Consider the following 10,834-nt stretch of genomic DNA (forward strand, 5'->3'; position numbering starts at 1 on the left):
TGGACCGGAAGAGCTCGGATCAAAAGGCTGTCAGGAGCGAAGTGTTGCTAATATCGAGGGGCAGGCAACTCAACTCGACGGATTGTAGCAAATATTCAGCGTTACAATAGGCCTAGGCCTGATTCCCCTAGTCCTACATGCATAATACGTGTATATGGCAACGTCTTAAACATAATTCGCGGGCACATTGAGAAACTAATGCACTCCCTTTACTGTCCGCGGCATCGGCCTCCTTTATGAACGCCATGGTAACACTCGTATATACTTACAGGCAAGGTAGAGAGAAACCTCATCAGCTTCTAAGTTGTCAGGGGTCCGGGTCAGCAAATCATAAACAATACTACCAGATGTGCGTTGGATTTAAAGCCTCGACTGACGTTTTTCCACGTGCTATCCACACAGCAGCAGGGCCTGGTGGTGTTTACAGAAAACTAAAATCTCACAATATCTATTCCGGCAAGTTGCCTCGGTCTCAGCTCTATTTGAATTACTTCAACAAGGATTACTCGGCCACCCACCCATCAAGTATGCAGCCCAGCCGTCTTCATATGTTAGGTAATTTGTGATGGTGTGGAAGGATGTGCAGTGACTAGGTAGCTAGACTTTTAAGTTGCCAGAGCCGGAATACTCGTTCCTCTCTAGCCGATTCCGTCTACTATGGAGTCCCTATATGGATGCTATACACACACCGCAAAAGCCGTTGTCGGCTATGAGGGGCTTGATCCATTAATGCACGTTGGTATCGATTGCTTCAGGCGACTAGGTGGGACGAAGCAGAGGGGTAGGCAATGAAATTCCTTCGAAGAATTTCTCATTGGTAAATGCAACGGAGAAGGAGTTCTATACTGCACGTCCTCCTGCAAGACGCGGGATCGTGAAACAGCAAGGGTACTTGATTGTGCTGTGCCCTGGTAGCCCAACAGCTAGGATGTTCAGCTCGATGTTCCGAGTGTCACCGTGGCAGCCTCAATCCTGTTGGAAATTCAATGTTACCACTTATATTTGCGGTGCACCTAAATCAGGTAGAACTATTCGTAACTAGTTCATGACTTTTGATACGGCGACTATTATGCCAAACCCGGTATATCGCGATACTATTATACTGTCATGTCTTAGTAAGTCGGGTATTGCACCCTCGGGTAATGCTCTCCCGAGGGAGTTGTAGAAGTTCAAGCGAATACAACAAGTAGCTGGCATGTGGTATCATTATGTCAAAAGGGGCATACCGATTGTAGATCCTATGAGGCTACAGTCTACCATATGACTTTCAGGTAGCCAAATAAGTAGATGCCCGTCCTACGTTTCTTATAATTAGAAATTGGTTTCTAGGCCCAGTAGTATATTCGTCCGGGGCAGTTAATATATCCTGTAGCAATACGCCAGCTTTCACCTATTTTATATCGAGTGAAATACACGGGCTCAGCGGATTCTCCAATGAACTTGCACTGTGCCGAAGAAATTAGGGTTTAAAATGACTGATAGTATTAATCCTGAAGTTCATGTCAAGCATACTAACAGCGGTTAACTACCTAAAAACATTCTACTCGCTCGTCCTACGATCCTTTACCATAACGAACCCATTTAACGTAAACCTCGTGGTTATGATATCGTAAATATTAATAAATGAAAACATTAAGTCTTCTAATGGCACATAGATACATAGGAGGTAAGTAAGGCGGTTTGATGCACTAAAGCTAGACGGTCCAAATCATGGCATCTCAATATCTCATAACATCCATTTCATCATATATGAATAAATATAAAGGATGATATGATATTCTAATGCATCTTAAACTTGGGTGGTTAAATCCAAATACAGGCTAGGAATACATAGCTTGATGAATGGTGGTTGGAAGGGGGTATGGCCATAATTTCCGTTACGTCCTTACTATATACCTAGGTAGTAAGACTACTTTAGATACCTATAACCTTTCTATTTCTCCAAAGACCGTATCCGATGCTTTAAGTATTCTATCCATACCTAGGTAGTTATGGTTCAACTTAGTTTCCTCGTCAATATGAGGTATTGAGCGGCAGATCGAGCAAAAGACCGGTGGTGGTTCACCATGAGGGGGGATTATTTTAGTTCGATGTATTTTACCCAGTTGACTATCATCTTAACCTCCTATTTACATTCTAGGTTCAGGAAAAGGCAGCTTACACCATGATGCTAAGATAATTGCTACGGTGCCCAGTCATGAGGTTACCTGACGATAGTATAAAGCGGTCTCGGCATGTTTCAACGATACTCCAGTTTCTTAAAACATCATCTTCGACGATGCTAGCCTTTCGTTTCAACATTATTATAATTACCTTTACGAAATACTAAATGATTTACCTATCATCTCATGTCCTTGTACTTCTCTATAACCATATTGCTACTCAATATTATATTTTTACTACCTTGGATAGCATATGGTAGCGATCACTTTAGCATACGTGATCCTAGTATCTAGACAAGATACACAACTTAGGGGATTTTAAACAGTTAACAGGTACCTAACCTGACGCCATATATGCTCATCCTTGAATGATATAATGCTCTTCATATGTGAGCTGTGGATTCGGATAAGTGGTATGGATGTCATTCTCAACCTTTACATATGAGAAAACTAATAGCATTTCCCTTTTCAAGGGATTCCTTTAGAAAGACGCTGAATTATTTCTATAATCAGCTAGGTATCTTGTTTTGTTCCAGGGCGACACAAACCTAGGTACGCAGAAGCCAAACTTAGTAAGTATCTTGATTAAGCTCTTTGCATATCTCAGCGTAGAACTAAGGAGAACTTGGTACATTGGAGTTTGTATTTTGAGTTGTTACCAAGTGGAAATGGTATCAATGTTCTCTCTACTTAACCACCCACCGGGTACGTTAATCTTCATCATGTCCTCCGGTCAGAGAACTGGCGAGGCCCTGCATACGTCTTCCGAGTAAATCTTCTGAACTATCTAGTTTAATGATGCTCTTAGATTTCTGCCCAAATCCGGACCGCCCACTAGATCTCCTCTTCTTTGTGTTTCCGTTCGGCTTTTCAACGTTGATATCATCTCCTACCGGTTCAGAGCTGTTTGGCTTCACCTTGGCACCATCGCTGATAGCACGCGACCGCATTTTTGTCATATTTATCTCCAGTGGTCGGTCCTCATCGCCGCTGGACTCTACACGCGAGTGATGACGCTGTGACAAGCTCTGTTGTTCATGTTTCATGCGTGTCTCTGCTGTATCAAGAACGTCCACTGCCCATCGCGCGCAGCGATCGATCAGCTTCCATGCAGGTGGGTACAAATTCGGAAATTGCGTGAAGCCGTGGCTAATACCGGGGATCAAGACGATCTCAGCGACGTCCTTTTCATCAAAGTCCGTAATATCATCTAGACTTCGCGTTCCCTGAGAGCTGCGCTGCGAATGGAAAGCTTGCTTGGCGCGGCGTAAGCGCCCAGCAAAGATGACTGTGTCATCAACTAAAGGATCGCGCTCGCCGGTGAGGAAGTAGGTTTTCGGGAATTTCTGCAACAAGAGATCGGGGGCCAATATAGGAGATAGGAGGTAATCCTGGGAAAAGTCGGGCCGGTTGTGAGGCCCGATATACAAGATGATCATCGCGCGCATCATCTCGGGGGTGAGAACGCGGTCGTTGAAGTAGGAGATCATAGACGCCATAGCCAAGCGCGTCTTCATTGGCTCGGGCCTATGCGACGTTGACTTGGCGTTCCGGTTTGAGATCAGGGTCGACTGTTCGGATTTCGCCCAGGTCTGGCGATTGGCGTGGGAGTATTCGGGCTGAGGGCTGCGAAGTTCGCTATCGCCAGTGCCGATATCCAACGTAGATGGATTTTCACTAGGAATCGGACCGGAAGGCTCTTCATCTTCGTCATCGGACTGGTGAGGAGTGCCAACTAGGTCGTTATATTGCATACTCTTCCGGCGCAGGTAGTCCTTGTTCGTCGCTCGCACCCGCCGATCCTTAATCAAAGACATCTGCTCGTCAGACATCCAGTTCCCGATGTTCATGTCCAGACCAGGATATAGAAGTATAAGTCCGGCGGGAAGAGGAAGCTCAGCCTGAATGGGATATTGACGTCGGTTTGTATTGCTCTCGATTATCATCAAAGTCATGGCTGTCGCGAGGTTTCCACCAGCGCTATCACCCGTTACCACTACTTTCGGAACCTCCATGCCTGACATCCCTATGCATCGCCCCTTGCTTCTGGCAATGGTCGTGTACACATCGAAACATTCGTTTAGAGCGTATGGATACGGGAACTCTGGTGCTTTCTTATACTCTAGACTGAGTATTGGAAGGCCGGTTTTTCCGGCCCATGCGAAGAGCTTGTCATCGTTGCATCGCGGGTCCATAGCCACAAAACCTCCTCCGGGGATGTCTAAGATCATCTTATTGATGTGCTCCAAGTCTGATATAGGCCCGTCGTAGTACAACCACCCGGAGACCGGTTCTTTGTAATCGCTAGAACTAGGCCGAGGGATGCGAATCGCTCGCGGTGGCCACCGTGTGAACCGGGGGCGCATCAAGTTTTGAACGGCTCGTAGATATGGTGTGGTGCCCTTATTCCAGCTTACCCGTAGGTGATCGACAGTTAACGCACCTCGAACTTTCCTGACCTTCTCATCCGCGCGTTCTGCCGCCACGAGATAAAAGAGTGAGAATGCCAAGCTAGCTATATCTCGTATCCATTTCTTCTTAATTTTCATGGCTGTCCAAAAACCCGCATCGAGCGCAGTCAATACCCACGTTGCGCGGAAATACTTAGCATCATACATGTTCGCCATTGGTTCAGGGCTAGCAAGTCCGACGAGGGTGCTAAAGTTCCGAGCCGCGTATAGATACATCATGGTTAGCACGACAGTCTGCCATACTGTCAATACTTTCGAGGAGGTCTTAGACAAGTATCGAGCAACGGGCGGGCCATGTCGATTGCCTCTAAGCCATTGTTAGCGAGAGTCATTTCGCATATTGGCAAGGAGTCCTTACTTAAAAAGATATAGGGACCAAAAAGTCAGCACAGCAAGTACTTGAAGCCTGCGCGACTTCACGGAAGGTTTACCGAGAACGTGGTCGATCATGCTGTATAATCGCAGTCCGAGTTGTCCATCGAACGGAGGAAGGAAGATTAAGAGTATAGTTAATGAGTTATGGTAACTTTATAGTATAAGAATTGACATGGCCACCTAATTCATATGAAAAGGAAAACAACAAGGGAAGTCCAAACTGAGACCGCCTAGTCAAGGTGCTCTCACGAAGTGACACGGCATGTGAAATACAACATAGTCCCTTACAACGATTTATTACTACCAAGGAAAACCGAGTTAGGACTGGGGTACAAGTAGAAGACAGGCTAGACGGAGAGTTCGGATGGCAAGCTGACAGGCTCCAAGGCCATTAGGAAGCAGATAATAGAAACGGGTTCGTGACATAAGGTCCGAGGACTAAAGATAATAACGACCGCTAGGTTAGAGGCATTGTGGGTTCCTGACCAAAGCTGACAGGATGGTAAGTGAAATTTGAAAGCTTGTGAATGGTGGCCTGGGATGAAACCTGGAACCTATCGGCTCTTCTGGTGACGTTTGCGGCGAGAGTGTAGGATACACACTGAGAGCCTGGCATGTGAAAGTCGGTTTGGGGGCCACTAATAGAACAGGATCACCCCCACACTCGCCTAGTTCTCCAGCCAGTCAGTCAGTAGCGAAAAATAAAGGCCCAGTCTTGGCATTTAGCCCTTCTTAAAGAATCAGCATTTACGCATATATAATTCCACCGTTTTTTAGGTAGTAAAATTATAAAAATTACCTATAATGATAATAAAGGCTAAAGAACTAATATATAATTTTTTTCCTTTTTTCAACCCTTTTTTTCATGCTTATTTTGAATATATTATATGGTGTTGTTTTGGAGGGAGAATGCCAAGACTGGGCCTTTAATTTTCGCTGGGGGCTGCCAGTTTGAGCCTGTCGAGCCCACTGAGTCCGGGGGCTTACCAAGGGGTATAGTTAGAACGTTTGGAACGTTGGAACCCCGCGTTGGAGATTTGGAGAAACCCCGACAGAAAGAAATCGCATGTGACGCCTTGCTGACATGACAGGATAAATGGTTGGTATCATGACCTACTACATAGTAAGCCGCGAACTGCCGTAATATATGTAGATATTTATTTAATTTCTAACCGATACCATAGACTATCGGGTTCTCTTGAATTAAATCACAAAGCCTTGTTAGGCAATTGACGCGTCGTTTTCCATCTCAAATATCCTCAAGGATAAAAGTCATGAAACATGACCAAACGACTCGAACTCGACGTGAGTCATGGAGATATACAGAAAGGCTTGGAGTAGTCTCGTTTGGCATTTATGTCCTCAGGTAGTTCGAATGGAAGATTGAGAAAAGATAGATTCGAATGGCTTAAATTAAAGCTCAATTAGGTACGGTATTAGCTTGAATTAGTTACATAATAAGGGCGAAATTCAAGTCTTTCCTCCTCCAATATTCCAATGCGAGATCGGACCAATATTTAGGCTAGCTTCTCTTATCGATACATAGGTAGATAGTAACGATCTGTAAATTATTTTTTACGATCTGGAGGAAGGTACATACCTACTACCTAAGGTATACTTAATTTAATATCTTGTAAGTGGGATGCGTCCGAATTGCTCCAATCGAAGTTCCTTTTGATATCTATTTCTTAGATATTTACTAACTCGTGCTACTACCTTGCCCAGGTATTTTGTTTAGCTCTTAAGCCGGTCAAGTTGACAAGTTTCTTCGACTTCGTCTCCTCGTTACTGATTTCTTTCGACGAATATTGAACCAATATTACACCGGCTTCGGGATGTTCAATATGGCCTTTCGAATTCCTACTCGACATTTCACATCCGTTACAGTTCGACGCCTCTCATCTCAGGCGACAGCAGCGTCTAATCTCTCGCAAAATGTTCAAGAGTCTATATCCCGCGATGCAACTCTGCCAAACCCCGACCCGTCTGATGACTCGGCCAGCGCAGCCCTTGTAAAGGACCATTCCAAATTTATGCTGGCAACTTATGCCAGGCCGCCTCCAGTATTCGTTAAAGGAGAGGGTTCGTACTTGTGGGATTTAGAAAACCGTAAATATCTAGATTTCACTGCCGGTATTGCTGTTAATGCCCTCGGTCATAGTGACCCTGGTTTGGCGAAGGTCATCTCAGACCAGGTACGAGCCCATTCGCCAATTCATTTCTCGTCTTCCTATATTATTTCTGTATTATTCCTATGCTAATCGACTCCCTTGAACCAGGCGCAAACACTATGGCATGCATCCAACCTTTACTATAACCCCTGGACCGGAGCGCTTTCCCAGCTTCTAGTAGAGAAAACCGTCGCATCAGGTGCTATGCATGACGCTGCGACCGTCTTCGTCTGCAATTCGGGTTCCGAGGCGAATGAAGCCGCAATCAAATTTTCCCGAAAAGTTGGCAAGGTGTTGGATTCTACTGGTGCCAAACACGAATTCGTCTCATTCTATAAATCATTCCACGGACGAACTATGGGGAGTCTCTCCGCGACACCGAACCCCAAATATCAAGAACCGTTTGCGCCGATGCTACCGGGTTTCAGGTATGGAACGTATAACGACATCGATGCCATCAATGACCTCGTGACGGATAAGACGTGCGGTGTGATAATCGAGCCTATCCAAGGCGAAGGGGGAGTCAATGTTGCCAGCGACCAATTCCTCATCGCCCTAGCGAAGCGGTGTCGCGAAGTAGGTGCCGTTCTCATCTATGATGAGATCCAATGCGGTCTGTCGAGGACCGGCACGCTCTGGGCCCACAGCCACCTACCCAAGGAAGCACATCCAGACATACTCACTACGGCGAAAGCACTTGGCAACGGCTTCCCTATTGGTGCTACTATAGTCAGTCATCACGTTAGCGAGAAGATCAAGATTGGTGATCACGGCACGACCTTTGGCGGCAATCCGATGGCGTGTCGCCTTGCGCACTATGTAGTCTCACAACTCTCGGATCCTAAGTTACAGCAGGATGTCCTTTCCAAGTCCAAGATCTTCGTAGAACGGTTTAAGCGCATGCGAGAACGATACCCCAGCCTTATAACTGAGATTCGTGGCAAGGGTTTAATCCTTGGCGTGCAGTTGACCCAAGATCCATTGCCAATAGTAAAGGCCGCCCGAGAGAGGGGACTGCTGGTGATCACTTGTGGGACAAACACACTCCGATTCGTCCCGCCTCTCACGGTCAGCCAGGATGAAATCGAGAGCGGGTTAGATATTCTAGAAGAGGCCATTGAAGCGACTCGGTAACGTTCATTTTATACATAGGCGTGGCGTTGAGGGTTATCGGAAAAGGAGATCTTTCCAACTAGACTTGAAATGTATATGATGAGACACGGTATTTTATGTCGTCAGATAACGAAACCACATTGCACGTAATAAAACATTATTCCGTCATCTATTTCTTTAATTTCTAGTACTTCAGGAGTCATGATCTACAGCCAAAGGATATAACAAACTACCATTGCTAGAGTGCGAGACGTGAACTGGGGGGGTTAATTGGGATTTATTGACAAACATATTACTCTTAAGGGATTTAGTATTCATAAGTAGACTTAATCAACTAATCAAAGGCTAGGATCTGAGACGTAAGAGATATTGTGATGATGTTATAGCGCTCGAGTAGTAATTTGAGTAGTAAAGACCTACCACACTCCAGTCAAGGGTAGCATCAAGGATAGGCATCATTCAGGTACCGATATTCACAAACTCGAAGTAGAATTTTCTCCTCTAAACGTAGCAAATGGCCTTTAAATGTAATATTTCGAAGAGTCTCATTAATAAGGGCCTAATTAGTATCGCCAAACGTAACTACCTATATAATAAATATTTGATGCTATTTAAAATTATAATAATACTATATCCTTCCCTATAGTAAACACAACTGTTTAAGAACAATCTCGGAATAAAAGCTTACGCGTAGAGCTCCTTACTAAATACCTAAAGAAATGAATGGTCTACATTCCCTGCCCCGAGAGAGATCAGTTAGGTAGGTACCTAGGTAGGTTGATAGTTTTGCCACAATCAACCAATTCATAAACATTGTTACCATAAACGTAGATTACTTTTATTAATTTCCTTCCAGTCATAAAAATAAGGGATTAGAAGATATCTTGAAGCTTACTAAACCAGAAGTTAAGAAAAGCTTAACTATCATTATACTATAAACTCTTAAAAACAAAAGTCAAGAGTAGCGTTATAGTACCTAATATATTCATTACATGTAAGTACTAAGTATAATATCTTAAGGTAGCTTTATGTTCAATATGTTGTCACATATATCTTAACTCGACCAGACGGGATGCTTAGACAAATATATAAGTGCTCGATTCTTAAGCGTTGAGAAGGCAGTAATTTCTCTAACAAAGTATAGTCTTCCTATTATGACCATCTATTAAACTCATTTATACGATTTGCTCTAGTTCTGCTAATATAGAAAGTCATTATGATATCTCTCCCCTTGATCCTTTTATAAATATAAATCCACCTAGGTAACTAGACCGTGAAAGTGTGCTTTCACGTCTCATAGATTTTGCCAACATATATTATACTTGAAAGCGATCACATAGCCTCACTTTAAAGAATTTTCGTAGGCACCTATCATAGCTGTGAGCCTTGAGAGTATCTATATCGTTTGTTATCAACGAATCTCGTGATATTCTAAGCTGATATTAGGTAGCATTAAGCATAGCTACAAGATGCAAAACCCTCGTATCCTTTGAAGAAGGAACATATACCCCAACAGTGAGAGTATACAAAACCCCAAACCGTGTTGCGCTGTGCCGATTTAGCTGCCGAAATATCTGACCATCTACGTACAGGTAATCCTCTATGATTATCTTGGGCGCCGAGAAGATCCGTACCCCTCAAGTCCCAACGAATCAAGATATAGTACCTCAACCGCTGACGGGTTATCGAACCAAGAACAGTTATGTGAAGAACAGAGAAGAAAGAATACAACAATACCAATAGATGCAGTCCCCGGAAAATTACCCTCCGATATCTAGGACTTCGTCGTCCGTACCTGCATATATTGATTAATTGCTGCGGTGCCACATCTTGATCGACACGTAAGAGCTGTCAAAAGGGGTCGCATTCACCGCCTGAATTAGAAAGTGTTTGCTGCTTTGCGACTAGTTGCTTATTGACCATCCAACCAGGCCTCGACCAAGGAGAAAAAAAAAGCCTCGTTGGGCATTCCCGTTAAGCTGGCAGGAAAGACTGTTGAATGCGTTGTCATATCAAGAGAGCGTATGTACATTCGGAACCTTACATTTCCAAGACCCTAGTTTACATACCTGTCACTTAATAATAACTTGTCAATAGCTCTCGTTTGTTACGAATCTCATGATATTGATATCGTCTGACAGCTTTACGAGCAATAAAAGGCGCCTTGGGCGTTGCCGACGAGCTTGGCATTCGTTAAATAGCTATCTAACCTGAACATTCTCCAGCCACTGAAGAAGAGTTTCGATAAAGATAGGTACGATCGTGTTCCCCCACGCGATAGGATTAACGAATGGCGTCAACAGTCTACCACTAAACGTCGATCGTCCGGAAGCCGACACGACCCGGGTAAGCTGCGGAATTTTCTTTTATTAATTCTAGATCCGGCAGCAAGCCGCTGTGGACAATCTGAGACTCTTGGAATAAGCAGGCCGGGAAGCCTTTCGCCACTAGACGGCTACGTGATTAAGGTCTAACTTTGGTCGGCGATACGCAGCAGACATCTCAACAAAAGAGAAGGTAGTGCGCTTCTAGACTTCTCTCA

General features: G+C 44.4%; 2 protein-coding genes across 2 annotated transcripts; one reads left to right on the forward strand and one right to left on the reverse strand.

The window, feature by feature from the left end:
- Positions 1 to 2,872: 2,872 nt before the first annotated feature.
- GL218_00019 (Hormone-sensitive lipase) lies at positions 2,873 to 5,083 on the reverse strand (the record flags this gene model as incomplete). The annotated part of the gene is made up of 2 exons (XM_033576427.1): positions 2,873 to 4,940; positions 4,992 to 5,083. 2 exons carry the CDS (start codon positions 5,081 to 5,083, stop codon positions 2,873 to 2,875), a joined length of 2,160 nt encoding a protein of 719 aa, XP_033441774.1.
- Positions 5,084 to 6,843: 1,760 nt separating this feature from the next.
- GL218_00020 (Acetylornithine aminotransferase, mitochondrial) lies at positions 6,844 to 8,313 on the forward strand (the record flags this gene model as incomplete). The annotated part of the gene is made up of 2 exons (XM_033576428.1): positions 6,844 to 7,203; positions 7,288 to 8,313. The coding sequence occupies 2 exons, from the start codon at positions 6,844 to 6,846 to the stop codon at positions 8,311 to 8,313; spliced, it is 1,386 nt and encodes a 461-aa protein (XP_033442238.1).
- Between the last annotated feature and the right edge of the window lie 2,521 nt (positions 8,314 to 10,834).

This window comes from Daldinia childiae, assembly GCF_008694065.1.
Source record: "Daldinia childiae strain JS-1345 chromosome Unknown Scaffold1, whole genome shotgun sequence".
Lineage (NCBI taxonomy): Eukaryota > Fungi > Ascomycota > Sordariomycetes > Xylariales > Hypoxylaceae > Daldinia > Daldinia childiae.